Source organism: Lutra lutra, chromosome 13 (assembly GCF_902655055.1).
Source record: "Lutra lutra chromosome 13, mLutLut1.2, whole genome shotgun sequence".
Lineage (NCBI taxonomy): Eukaryota > Metazoa > Chordata > Mammalia > Carnivora > Mustelidae > Lutra > Lutra lutra.
The window spans coordinates 62,146,378-62,162,952 of NC_062290.1; the positions used below are offsets into that span (position 1 = coordinate 62,146,378).

General features: G+C 39.5%; 1 protein-coding gene across 2 annotated transcripts in view; it reads left to right on the plus strand.

Annotated features, from left to right (window-relative positions):
* The first annotated feature begins 141 nt into the window (after nucleotides 1-141).
* The window catches only part of NCBP1 (nuclear cap binding protein subunit 1), a 38,487-nt gene continuing 22,053 nt past the window's right edge, over nucleotides 142-16,575 (plus strand). The window contains exons 1-8 of one of the 2 annotated variants that reach the window (XM_047700279.1): nucleotides 142-273; nucleotides 7,126-7,214; nucleotides 7,786-7,886; nucleotides 9,946-10,102; nucleotides 12,337-12,444; nucleotides 12,785-12,906; nucleotides 14,599-14,668; nucleotides 15,554-15,769. In XM_047700279.1, the coding sequence (XP_047556235.1) occupies nucleotides 240-273; nucleotides 7,126-7,214; nucleotides 7,786-7,886; nucleotides 9,946-10,102; nucleotides 12,337-12,444; nucleotides 12,785-12,906; nucleotides 14,599-14,668; nucleotides 15,554-15,769 (897 nt within the window). In that variant the 5' untranslated portion in view covers nucleotides 142-239. Of the gene's footprint in view, nucleotides 274-7,125; nucleotides 7,215-7,783; nucleotides 7,916-9,945; nucleotides 10,103-12,336; nucleotides 12,445-12,784; nucleotides 12,907-14,598; nucleotides 14,669-15,553; nucleotides 15,770-16,575 lie in introns of those variants that run through there. The other variant, XM_047700280.1, reaches the window with a different exon arrangement.

Below are 16,575 nucleotides of genomic sequence, written 5' to 3' on the forward strand. Positions count from 1 at the left end.
CGGACCGGACGCTCTGGGCCTGGTGAGCTTCCAGACGCCGGCTCTCGGGCACCCGAGCCAGCCGAGCCCAGCCGGCCGCCTCTCCAGCTTGCGCTGCTGCACCCGTCGGGAGCGAGTGCGCCTGCGCGCCTGCCACCGCGCGCGCCTTGTCGCTGTCCTCTCACCCGCCCGCGGCCCGACAGTTCCTACCGCGCTCCCCTCCCGGCCTCTCTCAGCTCGGCAGCGCCCCGGCGTGCGGCATGTCCCGGCGGCGGCACAGCGACGAGAACGACGGTGAGTGCCCTCGGCCCGACCGCCGAGGCTGCGCCCACGCAGGGGCCGAGGTCTCGGGGACTCGAGGAAAGGGATGGGAAGCCCCCCACCCCCACCCCCACACCCCGGCAGCGTTTGGGGGACCAGGCAGGCAGAGCGGGAATGTGGCCGAGCGACTTCTAAAAAGCCTCCCGTTGTCCCCCTCCCCAACTCCTTTAGTGGTTGGCCCCGTGGACCTCTGGTCTGTAAGGACTTCTCAGGATCTGGTCTTTAGTAGGGAAGCACACCTGGGTCTGTGCGGCCACCTCTTAGGCACAGTGACAGGTACCCACTGGTCCCGGTGTCTCGTTTTGACCCTCAGACTGCATCTGAAAAAGGGCTCCCAGAAGGGAAGAAACAAAGCGGTGAGTGGGAGATCTGATGAACCGCAGTCTGAGAGCCCTGCTGTCCCCGTCATCCGTTGGTTTGCCTTCTCTCATGCTGCAAGGAGAGAAGTCTGTTACCCACACTCACCCACATCTGTTTACCAATAAACAGATGCACGTTGTTACGGTAGATTTCGAACTAGCTGCAAGTGTATTTCCCTCTTGAAGAGAAAAGTGCCGGAAAACTAACTGGAGACCACTTAGGGATTGAGATCAGGGGTTCTCTACTCCATTTGGATGGTTTGCGCTCCAGGGGATCATGATGTTGCCACCATAAAAACCAAGGATAATTTTGCTAAAAGCAGGAAAGGATGGGGCGCCTGGGTGGCTCAGTGGGTTAAAGCCTCTGCCTTCAGCTCAGGTCATGATCTCAGGGTCCTGAGATCGAGCCCCACATCGGGCTCTCTGCTCAGCAGGGAGCCTGCTTTCCCCCTCTTTCTGTGCCTACTTGTGATCTCTCTCTCTGTCAAATAAATAAATAAAATCTTAAAAAAAAAAAACCAACAGGAAAAGATGCTTACATTACAGAAATGCATCAAAAACATACGTCCACCAAACAAGGAAGAAATCGAGTAATTCTCTTGTTATATTCTAGCTTATTGTTCTTTAAAAGGGATGTGGTGTGGTGGTTAAGAGGCCAGACTTTGGAATCAGAGGGTTTAAGTTCAAAGCTAGACTCTACCATTAGTTCATGATCTTTCCCAGATTCTCTCACCTCTGTAAGGCTTAGTCTGTAATTTAGAAATGTAAAGTAGAAGTCTATAATGTAGTGATACCTCTTCTCAGTTTTATGAGGGTGGAGTTAATACATGTAACAAATATCTCATGATGATATTTACTTATCATCTGTTAATGCTTAAGAACTGACAAACATTGGGCGCCTGGGTGGCTCAGTGGGTTAAGCCACTGCCTTCGGCTCAGGTCATGATCCCAGGGTCCTGGGATCGAGTCCCGCATCGGGCTCGCTGCTCGGCAGGAAGCCTGCTTCCCTTCCTCTCTCTCTGCCTGCCTCTCTGCCTACTTGTGATCTTTCTCTGTCAAATAAATAAATAAATAAATAAATAAATAAATAAATAAAATCTTTAAAAAAAAAAAAAAAGAACTGACAAACATTGGCAGATGTCAATTATGGAAGAAAATGTTTTATTTAATTAATTTTCTTCACTAACATTTTCTTATCCTTGAGTTTTGGGACATTTGGGAGTAGGAACAGAATCACATGTCTTTGGTTTTAATAATGAAACATTGGATCTCTGCTAGGGAATGGCTTGAGAGAATATTCTAGTTCATCCTTATCTGATACCTAAGGATCCAGAGTTTTAGTGCAATAAACATGGAGACATAGCTAGCAGCGCCCAGACACTGGTGAAAGCAAGTCCAGGGTTCTCTTCACTACCCAAGTATTCTATGCTGCGTGCTTAGATTTTTTTTTTTTTTTTTCTAAACACATGAGGTTTTTTGTATAATGGACATACAGGGCACAGAAAATACAGTTTTCATATGCTTTGAGTTGGATTCATTAAAATTAATGTGCTTGAAGTGATTGTTTGGGGTTTAGGGAACTCGAGTCTTTTAAAGTTCTTCCCATTTTCTTGCTTTTCTCCACTCTTCTCCCTTCTGGGGCACCCTTAAAGGGAGAGAAAATGTTTCCAGAGAGCAACCTGGAGAATTGAATGTGAATATATAGAAAACAACTTTTGCTTTTGCTACTGTGATGGTGGCATAACTTTCTTGGGAGTTAGTTTCTTTTAATACCAGCTGGACAGTAAATCATGGTCCATTTGGAACCTTAGAAAAATTAAGACAAAAAGAAGTAAAATGAATTAATTAAAGTTTACTCTGGTCAATAATTTAGTAGTAGAGGGGCAGTTTATAGTTCTCTGGGATACTCTACCAAATCTGGAACTTTTATAAATTGCCACAATTTGGGTAATAATCAGCTGGGGTTTACCCTAAACAGTAAGCTAAATATTTTAGCTAAGTATCTACTGATTTTTGAATATCTGAAATAGTAGACATTTAAATGTTATAGAAGGCTATTTTAAAATAGCCTGAATTGTAGTAGTCATAATTAATTTGATACATTTGAGCACTTCTGGATTATTGTCAGCTCTTATCTGTCACTGGCTGCCATGACTTTCCATATGCTTGACAAGATACAATCATTTATTCAACAAGCATTTAACAGTGCCAGGCACTGTCCTAACTACTGGCAGTATAGTAGTGAACAGTGTAATGACTAAGCCTCCCTTTTACACACAGAACACAATCAAATAAAATATAGTGCATCACATGGTGGTAAGTGCTATGGAGAAAAATGAAAACGGGTAAAGAGGATAGAGACTGTTGGCGAGGTGGATTTGCTATTTTATTAGGGTTGATCAGGAAAGGCTGCACTATGAATGGCATCTGATCAAAGACTTGCAGGAAATAAGGGAGCAAACCAGGTGGCTGTATGGGGAAAAGCAGTGGTCTAAGAAAAGAGAACGGTGAGTGCAGAGGACTTAAAGCTGGAGCATTCAAGGCCAGTGTCCCTGGAGCAGAGCGAGTGGGAGAGGTGGGGTTGGGGAAGTTGTAGGAACTAAGATCAGAGAGGTTGGGAGGATCAGCTCATAGAGGGCTTAAATAGAGTTAAAGCTCATAGAGTTTTAAAATTGTATCTCTTTGTTGAGACTAGAGTATCCAGGATCCAGAGAAATAAGTTAGGAAACTACCAGTCTAGTTCTGCCGGAGTGGAGTTCAATTTGTAGAGAAGGAAAGGGAAACCCTAAATTGGAAATTAGTGTGTATGGATACTGGTTCAATGCTAAATCTAACTCACTTCTTAGAATACCTTTAAGAATTTCTCTGAAGCTTTTCAGTTATTATAGGATATACATATAACAGCTGTTCAGTACTTTGCTTATTTTGTTCTTCTGAGAAAGTATATCATCTATAACCTTTGTCAAAAACCCATATTAACCCCTTTTTAAGCTACTTAGAATTAGGTCCTTATCTTTTAGACTATGACTACTTTTTTAACTTAACTGTACAAAAAAATGATTAGAGGTGAAAGGATTTGTTACTCCAGGGAAGAGTATAGTTTGTTTCAGGCATGATAGTCACCTCTGCCTTAAATCTCCAAAATCAAGGTACTTTATTTTTGCCTTTTACCTGGTTGGTTTTGCTACTTTACTTTCTTTCTTATAGGGTTGGTCTTTGTTTTCCAGTTTGTGGGTTTTATAATAATTAAGGGTTTAAGATGTAGTTCAGTATATCCATATAAAGTTAGGATTTGTCTTACAGAGAAAATACTAGTGTATGGAGATCCTTTCAAAAAAATTTTTTAAGATTTATTTATTAGAGAGAGAGTGCACATACAAGCAGGGGGAAGGGCAGAGGAAGAGACAGAATCTCAAGCAGACTCCATGTCCGCTGTGGAGCCTGATGCAGGGTTCTTCCTCATGACCCTCGGATCATGACCTGAGCAGAAACTAAGAGTCAGAGGCTCAACCCTCTGAGCTACCCAGGTGCCCACAAATGTGTTTTAATAAAGACCTGCCTCTGTTTCTCTCCTATACTAGCCAAGGGTATCAGAATGAAGTGGCAATATGTAACTTGAATCTATATTGTAAAACTTCTGTGTTGTTACATTTAATATAAAATCTGTTCTTGCTTTGGGAGCTACCATAGATAGGTTTTCTTGAGGGCATATGAAAACATTTGGCTAATTCCCAAAATTTTATTCTTAATGAAGATGCTTTATTCTGTGTGCCCAGGTTCTCTTCTGAGTTCAATATCCTGTACTGTCATGAGTTCAGATATGTCTGTAATTGTACCACCTCTCCTTCATATCCTCTCAAATATCAGGTGAGAGTAGGGCATATCTGCTTAATACTTTCTGCCTCCTCCCATTCTCCAAACAAAACGTGTGCTTTCTTATAGTCAGAATGGCAAGAGAGAAAATAGGAGTTGTAGTTCAGGGAGGACCATGTACTTGTATTTTCTGTTTTCTTCAGAAATCCTACCTTCTCTCCTACTGCATTATTTTCTCCTTTTCTAGGTTACACGAGGGTCTGGGAGGGTTGCTTTAAACACTGGAATATGATTCCAGATTGATTTGGGAACAAGCCAGCTGGAGAGTAATTTAGGGAGGATACGGAGGGTGGGATGTGAGATAAAGGGTGAGTGGAGTAGATGGGCCAGAAAGAAAGTAATGGTAGTTAAAGTTTAAAAAACAATAATAAAAAGCAAAAAAATGCTCTCATTCAGCTAGTTTTTCACTATCTGCTTTTCCCAACCTTACCGGAATCTGGTTCTGAAGAACACCGTTAGTATATTCTGCTTTCTAGACAGAGTTGCTCAGCCATCATTGACATTTCGGGCTAGATTATTCTTTGTTGTTGGGAGTTGTCCTAGGCAATGTAATATGTTTAGCAGAATCCATGGCCTCTACCCACTGGATGTCAGTAGCACTCCCCCAGTTGTGACAGCTAAAAATGTCTCCAGAGATTGCCACGCTGCCCCTAGCGGGGGCAAAACTCACCCAATTAAGAACCACTGCTATTTTAACATCCTGGCTGTCAGCTTATATAAACATTGCTTTGAATATGAGGGTTTTTTCAGTGAATAAATCCTAGAAATAGAAGACTTTCGTGTCAGAGTTGGCTGTTTGGGTGATGGAACCATTATAGATCCTGTAATGTAGTAGGTTTGATGCATACTTGAGAATGAAGGTCACTGATTCCACTGTGTCACACATGTCTACTTTACATGGGCTGGGATCTCCAGGAATACATCTCAGCTCTGTAACACTGCGTGTGTGTTAAATCTTTTTATGGCATTATCCTTTCAAAACTATATTCATGTATTATTTAAGCCAGATCATAATAACAACAAGGGGTCAGGGGGGTCAAAGCACAAAGTGCTTTAATCTGTGGCCTTGTATAGCACTTCCATCTGGTCCTATCTGGATTGTAACAGATTGGTTTTATTCAGCTAAGTTCAAGTGGTACTTGAAGATCATTTCAGTCATTAAAGAGACTTTCAACACCCAAGCTTAGGATAGTGGAGTGCTGTTTTTTTTTTAAGAATCACCGTATATTTCAAGCCAGATGTAACAGTGGCAAGTAAGTGATTATGAATTCTATAAAAATGGCCCAGTTCCTTTGTCTATACAAGTCTGGAGAAGATTGAGGTTATAGTTAACTTACTTCTAGGTAATTCTAGATCCAAGTGCAGATTTCATTATTAATGCAGATCCCTAACACTGTTACAGAGTATTGCTTCCTTGTTCACATGCTGTCCTAAAAATCTAATCAGTGGAAATCAAAATTGAATTATATTGGGAGACTAGCCAACATTGTGTTTATCAACAGCATCATGTTCTATACTTAACACTATTAATTTAAAAATTCTAAGCAGTAGGTTATCCCACAAAAGGATATAAGGTGTGTGTATTAAGGTTTTAAACATAATGGTAAGAGATGATTAATAGTAAGAATCCGAACAATAGTAGACAGTCCAGTACCTAAGTTGATTCATAGTTTGTTCATCTTGAATTCTTCAGCAACCAAAAGGACAGATGGATGATGGGTAATGATTTCAGTGTGGTAGGTTTTTTTTTTTTTAAAGATTCTTTGAATGATACAGTTTTTTAATATAATAGACTAGTGGTTGAAGTAGGAAATGATAAAACATACTTTTCCCCCACCAATTATTTGATAAAGTGCTCAGGATGTTTCTTTGAGTATATGTCTGTTGATTATGATTCCCATTGCTTGGGGTAAGCAATACCCTAATGCTGCATGGTCTACAGAACCAAAGCTATTAATTGAAGAGTTAAAAGTTCAGACTCCTGTGAAACTAGGGAGGAATCCTGATGTTTTATGTTCCCTTTCCCATCTTCTGAAGTTGTCCTCCCCCTTTTTTTTGCCTAGTCTTTCCAAAGCATTTAGCTTGGTTTTTGTACCCATATTTCATCAGTTTACAAAATAATTTTCATTACTAGAATAATGAGTACTGCTGGCAATAGGAGGCTTTAGGACCAAGCAGCTGAAGATCGGTGAACAATTCTGTCTAAAGAATGGGAGTAGCAGTACAGTACCGTACAATAACAGTACAGTTATTCCATGTTCCACAGAATAACTACAGTGGTTAGGATGTTGTAAGCAGCGTTCCTATCTATCCCCAGGAGTGGACAGGGCTGCTGCCTTACATAGCCTCATGGGGCACTAGACACAGCAAATTGAACATAACGAATGCCTTTTGGAGTTACAACAGTGTCCCTGGGTATGGAGACCTTTGGTGAATCTAGCTAGCCCAGTCAGAGAGGTGGTGGGTCAGTTAAGAGCTTCTGTAAAAACTAGGGTTTCTGGTAGGAAAGAGATACTAGTATTTAAAAGGTTAAGTAAAATTTGCAATAGTGGATTTATCATGTAATACTAATTTTTTTACATTGTTGAAACAGGAGGACAGCCTCACAAAAGGAGAAAGACCTCTGATGCCAATGAAACTGAAGATCATTTGGAATCGTTAATATGCAAAGTGGGAGAAAAGGTATGTGCCAAATAGGCCCAAACTGTGATGGGGTTAGGGTTGTAGTTGACCATGCTTGATTCATTTCTGCAGCTGAAACTTGGTGATCTAGGTTTTAGGTGAAAGTTGTATTACCATTAATCTGTATCCCAACGTAAATTCATTTTAAACCCTTGGGATGCAGATTATTAAGAGTTAAATGTTTTTAGTAACCGTCATACAACATAAATATGAATCTTAGAAGAGACCTTAAGGAATAACCCTCTCAGTTTATAAGTAATGAACCAAACAAGTTCTGGATACCCGAGGTAATTTGCTCAGAGTCATATAGTAAGTGTGAGATACAAGAGAGCCAATGATGTCCCCCCATTTCTGATTCTTACTCTGCTACCTTAGACTCCTTGCTTTGAAAATTTCATTCATTCTCTTTTTATGGATTCTAAAGAACAGTAATTACCTGAATTGGTTTATACTAAACCTGTCATAGTGCCTTATGCATGTAAGGCTTTAACTTTTTTTATGACCACATAGAAAATTTTAACTCACTAATTGCTGAGTACTTAACAGATATTTGATATGCTGTCCTCTACAGAGTGCCTGCTCTCTGGAGAGCAACCTAGAAGGCTTGGCAGGTGTTTTAGAAGCTGATCTTCCTAACTACAAGAGCAAGATCTTAAGGCTTCTTTGTACAGTGTATGTATGCAAAAGATTTATGAATCCAGGTGATAATGTATTATCTACTCTTAAATGCTTTGGGAATGTGCAAAAGATGTGTTTACATTCATATTTCATTAGTTTTTCTTCTAATGGGAAATTTATATGAACAAAATGAACTTTGTGTACTCTTTTTTTCTTAGAGATAAATAAGACTAAAATTGAGCATTTTCCTTACATTTTGTTTCTTGGAACTTTGAAATCATTTGAGTTGACTATTTTTAAGTGAGAAAGTAGACACTTTTCACATTCAGAGATTTTTCTTTTAAGCATATGCATTTAATATAAGAGTTTAATGTGTATTTTTAGCCAGTAGTACCAAACAAATGTGGGAACTGGTCACTTGAGTAATAGTCCTTCTTAGAAGACCGAAGAAGCTTTTGAAGCTATTACTTTGCTTAATCTTTCTTTGAGTTAAGTTAGCTAGAACAAATATTATTTAATCCATGAGTAAATTAAAGTGGGAAAAGTCTCAAGAAATTATGAAACAGTCTCTCCCATGGTGGAATTAACAATCCAGGCTTTCGCATCTGTCAGATGGACATTGATCATTCTGAATTTTATGCTTTGCAAAGAAATGGTCACAACTTTTAGATAAAAGGGGTCTTTGTGCTGTACTTTATATTATGAGGTATTTTAAAATTTCAAACATGAAGTTGACTTGTAAGTTATTTCAGATATTTTGATTAATGCTTGCAGCTCGTTTTTGAAATTTAAAAATGTATGCATAAATCATAGCTATCAGTAGATTTCATTTTAACCTCTCATAAAGTACAAATTATTTGGGTTCTAGTTTTTGAAAGAAATCCATTTCATATTCAAGAAGACCTGTCCTTAGACTAAGAAATGACTAAGAAAAATTATTTTGCTGTAGTGATCTAGAAGGTGCCTTCTGTTTTGAAAGTGTTTATTAAAATAGAAGAGATTTATGCTAAAACTGTGATGGAAACCATGACTTTGGGGGTGGAGAAGATGGTTACTCTCAGAGCAAGTATTTTTTTAAACCAAAATTGTCCCTACTGCTCTGCTAGGCACCTTGGGAAAACACAAAATGTGTAAGAGTCTGACTGATGATTAGCTCCTATTTGCTTTTCTTTTTGAGAGAATTTCTAAAGGCTACCTAAATTAGGAAATAGCATTTCCTTTTTCCAAAGGTTAATTATTGTAATCCTCTTCCCTGCTTTTCAAATAACTTTAATGAAATTAACACACCTAGAGTAAGCAAACTGGGATGTAAAGAAATATTACTATGTCCAAGTACCATCTTGACATTCAGCAATTTAACTGATAGGAACCTAGTTGGAAGTGGTTTTAGTTCCGAATTTTTTCTTAGCAACTAGAATGGTGTTTCTCAAAGTGTAATTCTGATCCTGTGACATTTGGTTAGCTAAGTTTAGAAATAGTGAATGTTCTATCTCCCCCTTAATGATTCCACATTAAAGAAACTGGTTTCACCCAGCATTCCCCAGATGTTTTACCATGGAAACATCTTCTGTAGAACTACTCTTAGAGTTCACTAAACACATTGGAAGAAAAACTGGTCTAGCATTAATTACATTTATTTTAGTTTGATAACTTTATAATTAAAGTGTTTTACCTAATTTGTGGATTAGCTAGAAATAAAATGAAAAATCTCAGGGGTCATGTCTGCAACTCATCTCAACATTTGTGCCTTTTCTGAAGTAGTTTTAAAAATATAACTCAAAGTATGGGGCACCTGGGTGGCTCAGTTGGTTAAGGATCTGCCTTCAGACCAGGTCATGATCCCAGGGTCCTGGGATTGAGCCCTGCATTGGGCTCCCTGCTCAATGGGGAGTCTGCTTCTCCCCTTCTCTCTGCCCCTTCCCCTGCTTTTGTGCACTCTCTCTCTCTCTCTGTCTTCTAAATAAAACCCTTAAAAAAATTTTTTTTAAATATTGCTCAAAGTAACTCTGTTCCAATGTTGGTAAAATGATAAAAGATTTATATAATATAGAATTGAGCAACTTAACATAATACTGTTGTTTTGGGGTTTTCTTGTACTGGGTTCTCAAATCAGTGCACGCCTGTTACCTGAGAAGTTGACAATTTATACAACATTAGTTGGACTGCTGAATGCCAGGAATTACAACTTTGGTGGAGAGTTTGTAGAAGCTATGATTCGACAACTTAAGGAATCATTAAAAGCAAACAATTATAATGAAGCTGTATATTTGGTAAGTTACTTTTTTTGGTGTATTATGACGTAGTGTTGGGATGGAGAGGAGAAGTGAGCTACAACCAACGAATTTATCCTTTCTTCTGAAATAGAGTTCCCCACTCACCACAGTAGCTGCTTTTCTGAAACCATTCTCACTTAAGGTACCACAGAGCTCATTACCAAATCCAGTGGCTTCTTTTCACTCTTAAATCCTAGTTAACCTTCCTATAGCATGTGATGCTTTACACTCCTTTTTTGTCTTGGGTTTCTGCAACACCACTATTTCGGGATCTCCTGCTGCTGCCACTCCCTTCTATTCCTCTGTCTCCTTTTACTGGGTCATCTTCCTTTACCCCTTACATTTTGTGTTTCCCAGGATTCTGTCCTCACTTCACTTTAAACACTCTCCCCTGAAGCATTCTTACTCTCTCTTTGCATTATTAACCATCTTTATTTGGGTGACACGACCCCCATCCTGACAAGTCAGTAACTGAATGTCCTGTTTCAGCCTTTCTCTTGAGCTCCAGACCTGTGTTCCAAATACTGCTGGATAGCCCTTAGATATCTTGCCTGGAAATTCCTAAAAGTAATGCATCATTCTGTCTTCTCTCCAAACTGCACACAGGGTCTGCTGTCTACTGCATAACCCAGCTAGGGACCTGAGTGTTAATGTTTGCCTTCCCTTTGCCCCCTCATCCTTTAAGCAATCCCCAGGTCCTGTCACTTCTGCCTTCTAAATTGCTCTCTGGTCTGTCCCTTTTGTCTCCAGGGCCTCTGGCATAATTCATACCTTCCTCTTGTGCTTTTTTATTTCTTTTATTTAAGTAAGCTTTATGCCCAGCATGGGGCTTGAACTCACTACTCCCAAGATCCAGAGCCTCATGCCCTAAACTAAGCCAGCCAGGCACTCCCTTCCTCTTCATCTCTTCAAATAGCCTCTTTACTGTTCTTTTGCATCCGGATTCTCTGCCTTTCACTGTATTGTCTACTGTGGCACCAGACTGGTCTTTCTGTAACTCACTCTGCTCATGTTGGTATAGATCACAAACCCCTGTTCTTTCCCATTCTCTAAAGTGGAGGGTCTTAAAAGCCTGTGCATAAGATGAATCACTGGGTTAGCAGAAATAAATATTTATCTTAAAAGAAAATGGAATTAATAAGCCCTACTAATGTGTAATACATGGATTGACAGTGGGCCGGTGTGTATTATATGTATTTATTTAAGTATGATGCATATGTTTATTTATATCACATGAGTTGGAGGCATGTGATCAAATTCTTTTATTGAGTATGTTATCAAAAAAAAGTTAGCCACCAATCAGGCTGTAAGATTAAGTCCAGATTCCGTATTGACGTTTTATGGTTGCCCCAATCTGTTTCTCTGTCCTTATAATATATGTATACATATGTCTATTTATATATACACACACACACACACACACACACACACACACACACACCCATATACCCTCCAGCTGTCAACGGTTACTTGCAGATCCCTGAGCACATCCTTTTGAATCCTTCTGCCTAGAATAGTCTTGTTGCTCCCCGCTCGAGGCAGACTTCACTCATCCTTTATGACCTAGTCCTGGTGTTACCTCCTTTACAATGCTCTCCCCTACTCCCTTAGCACTGTTCCTAGAACGCTTTTTATTTACCCTCTAGTATAGGAGTCATTCCTTTGGGTTGAGATTATGCTCGTCCCACTAGACTGTGAGCTCCCACATGACAGGGATCTTAATACTGCTTAGCAGTGGCTCACAAAGGATATCCAACAGATAGCCGTTCAGAAATTTCCAGTTTGTAATCCAGGGAAAATTTTTTCACAGAGAACAGAAAAGAAGATGATAGGTTGAGGTAGCTCTGTGGAATGGGAACCTGTAAATGCAGATTCCTGTCCGTCATCCTGTTCCGGTCATAACTACTCAGCTCTGCTGTTGTAGAACAAAAGCAGCCGTAGACAGTATATAAATGAGTGAGTATACTGTGTTCCGATACAGGTTTATTTGTGGACACTGAAACTTGATTTCATATGATTTGTATAAATCGTAAAATACCCTTGGATTTTTTCAAGCATTTAACTATCCAAAACCACTCTTAGTTCACAGGCTATGCAAAAGAAAAACAGGCCACAGGCTAGTTTCGGCCTTAAGGGGTAGTTTTTCAGACCTGTGGTCTCAGTCATTACAAGATTGCCTGTTGTGTGATTCTATCACATTTAGATTTAATAGAAATTGTTTTCCCTAATAGGTCCGTTTTTTATCTGATCTTGTGAATTGTCATGTCATTGCTGCCCCATCCATGGTTGCTATGTTTGAAAATTTTGTAAGTGTAACTCAGGAAGAAGATGTACCTCAGGTAAGAAAACCCCTTATGTTGAATCTTACCCATATAGTACAAAGAATTTTTCACTTGGTGACCTTTTAGTAATCAAACCCAAAAGATAACAGTATATTATCACACTCTAGATTCTTAATATCTGCAGGCTAAGTCATCTGCCATAGTGGTGGGTTCTCTTGGTATCGCTATGTTAATTCAAATGATTCCAATAAAATTAAAACTAATAAAAGGTAGAAATGTTCTGATTAAGCAAGGTGTCTTACTTAAGCCTCCATAGGATTTCATTCAAAAGTAAACACAATATGAATGAAAATTAACTAGCACACATTTTAAGTTTGCCTTTTTAAAAATTCTTCAGGTGCGGAGAGATTGGTATATTTATGCATTTCTGTCGTCTTTGCCCTGGGTTGGAAAGGAGTTGTACGAAAAGAAAGATGCAGAGATGGACCGCATCTTCGCTAACACTGAAAGCTATCTAAAGTAAGGACACAGCTCATAGTTCTTACTGATATGATGAATGTGTTGTATTGTATCTGTTAGTATTGCCGTGTTAGTTTCCATTTCTCAAAGATAAGCTGTGGGTTTCCCTATGGCTTCCTCTAAGTAACTTCATTCCCCTACTGTTGTAATTTACTGAGACCTCAGAGTAATCAAATGTTTGCTTACTTTGCTGGCGCGAAGGAGTTGGTAACATAGCTCCTTTTAAGCCACTTTGGTACATATTAGCAAAGCCATAAAAGATCTTTTGTCCTCACACAGTGGTTCTCAAATCGTAGTGTGCATAGAATCACCAATGGTACTTAAATAGGCTCCGACCCCAACCTGCAGACCTACTGAATCACAGTACTGGAGAGAGAGGTTTAGCACATACAGTGTATTTATTTCATGTAAGTTAATCCCAAGCCAAGTCCTTAAAACAGTGGCTCATAACTTCTACCCAGTGCACACTTCCTGAATAATATGACACATTTCAGTTAAAATAGTCTCATGTCCTCTTATTACCTTTTCTGCCAAGTGGCGCAAAGACTTGGTTTGTCTTATTAGGTGTAACACTAACAATAGGGCTTGTTCTTAAATTTAGCAGTTAACCGGCAGCATGGTAATGGTTTTGTGTCCCCTTAAGTTCTTTCAGAATGATTTTGTTTTAAGTTTCATATTCTATCAATAGGTGACTTGTTTGGATATTGTTAGTCAGTTACAAAGTTACAAGAAGTCTAAAGATAAGAATTTCCTTTGTTCTTAAGCTACTTTTAAATGGTAAATCTCTAACATTTTTATGTTTTTTGAAAGTCATACTGGTTCTATTTAGAATGTAGGTGTTTGCAAAAGAATAAAAATAAAAGAATATGAATATCTTAACATTTGAGTATATATCCTTCCCCTTTTTTATACAAATGGTAGTCCAGCATACGTACTGTTCTTCACTTGCTCTTTTTCCCCACTTAATATAGCTTGAACTTATTGCATAAAAGTACATAGGACTGCCTGACTGTTTGTTTTAAGATTTTATTTATTTCACAGAGGGAGAGAGCGAGCCCAAGCAGGGGAGAAGAGGCTCCCCACTGAGCAGGGAGCCTGATGTAGGACTCGATCCCAGCACCCTGGGATCATGACCTGAGCCCAAGGCAGACCCTTAACCAGCTGAGCCACCCAGGCGTCCCTGCCTCATTCTTTTTTAACAGTTGTACAGTATTCCACTCTTTCAATATACCATAATTTAACAAGTCCCTTGTTAGTAGACATTTAGGTTATTTCCAGTCTTTTGGTATTATAAACAGTGCTTCAGTGAATATTCTTATGTATGTGTCTTCATGTACGTAAGATAATATATCTGTGGAGAGTGGGAGTTTTTAGAAAAGGCATTGCTGGGTTGAAGTGTCTTAACAATCTTAATTTTGATAGACTTAGTCAAATGGCCTTCCAAAGAGATTATACTCTTCCAGATCTCCTCTAAAGAGATGATATCAATTAACCCCTGTGCCAGCAGTGTTTGAAATTGTGTGCTTGCCCACATTTCAGCAATATACATGATCAAAATTTTTGTTATCTGCCAATCTGATAGGTAAAAATGTTACTTTACTGCTTTGATTTGCATTTTATTAATTATGAAACAGCTGAACATCTTTCTGTGTTGTTAGAAACCTAAGTGTAGATTTTTATTTCTATGTTTAGAAGACGCCAAAAGACACATGTGCCCATGTTACAGGTATGGACGGCTGAGAAACCACACCCGCAAGAAGAGGTGAGTGGATTCTCAGCGTCTCAGGACACAAGCACAGCCAGCTCTTGAGCAGATTCTTAGCTCTGATGTAGTCAGATCCCTCCGTTTATATACATTCGCTTGTTTTCCACATACCATATCAGGGGTCCAGCTCCTCATAGCTCTAGGTGTATAGTGGGTTTTTTTTTTTAAGATTTTATTTATTTGAGAGAGAAAACATGTGCAGGGGCAGGGGTTGGGGTCAGTCAGGGAGTGTCGGCAGTCGGAGAGGGAGAGACAATCTCCAGCAGACTCCATGCTTAGCATGGAGTGCAACATGGGGCTTGATCCCCCAACCCCAAGATCGTGACCTGAGCTGAAATCAAGAGTCAGACACTTCAACTGACTGAGCTATGCAGGCGCCCCTGGCATATAGTGGATTTTTAATAAGTGTTAGAATGTAATCAAAGCATTCCCTGTTCTGTGTGATTCCAGTTACAGTTATTTATTTTTTTTAAAGATTTTATTTATTTATTTGACAGAGAGAGATCACAAGTAGGCAGAGAGGCAGGCAGAGAGAGAGAGGGAAGCAGGCTCCCCGCTGAGCAGGACCCTGGGATCATGACCTGAGCCGAAGGCAGAGACTTAACCCACTGAGCCACCCAGGCACCCCAGTTACAGTTATTTTTTATTTAAATGCCCCGTTTGAAAATGGAAGTGGTCACAGCCTCAGACAGGTAGACTTTATAAAGTAATTAAAAACAAAAACTTAGCACCATTCCTCTGTACTATATTTAATTGCAAACTAGCTTACTTTTGTATCCTGTCTTTTATAAGGTAATGGTTTTTGGTTTATGTAGTCATAATGTTAATTTTTATGTACCTCCGAATATATATATTAATTATTAAAAATTAATCTGTCTTTAGTATTTAGATTGCCTGTGGGCCCAGATTCAGAAATTGAAAAAGGATCGCTGGCAGGAGCGGCACATCCTAAGACCTTATCTTGCCTTTGACAGCATCCTTTGTGAAGCACTGCAGCACAACCTGCCTCCTTTTACGCCACCTCCTCACACGGAAGACTCAGTGTACCCGATGCCACGGGTCATCTTCCGAATGTTTGATTACACGGATGATCCCGAGGTATGTGACCAACTGTAAGTTCCTGTCAGAGGGCTTATACTGCATTGTACTTGTGGCCTGATCTTGTCTGAATAATACCTGTGATACATTTTAATTTCGAGTAGTTTATTATCTGAGAGGACCAACAGCAGTGAAGTTAACAGTTTAATTTAGTGAATGGTATCTCCTCATTATGCAAGAAATTCTGCTCAGTGTGTGCAAGTAGATTGAGAGTACAGGTACAATAGGTTCTGCGGCCAGACTGGTTTGATTTATTTATTTATTTAAATTTTTTTATTATTTATTTATTTATTTATTTATTTTTAGTATTTTATTTATTCATTTGAGAGAGGGAGACAGAGCACGAGCAGGGGGAGAGGCAGAGGGAGAGGGAGAAGCAGACTCTGCTGAGCAGGGAGCCCGACATGGGGCTCGATCCCATGGAGATCCCATGGACGTGGAGATCATGACCAGAGCCAAAGGCAGATGCCCAACCATCTGAGCCACACAGGTGCCCCTGGTTTGAGTTTTAATCCTGTTTAGTTAGATCCTAGCTGTATGATCTTGATAGAGTGAGTTACTTTCTTCTCTGCCTTTGTTTCATGATGGAATAATAATAAAAGTATGTTCTAATAAAGTTTTAATGAGGATTGAATTACTAAAGCATAAAATGCATGGAACGGTATGTGACATGAGTGCTCAATAATTTTAGCTATTATTAATAAGACTTTTTTTTAAGAACGATACCCAAGTTTTGGGGGGGATTGTTTTTTGTTTATTGGTTTTGGTGGCTTTTTTGTTGTTGTTCTTTGGGCTTTTTTTTGGTT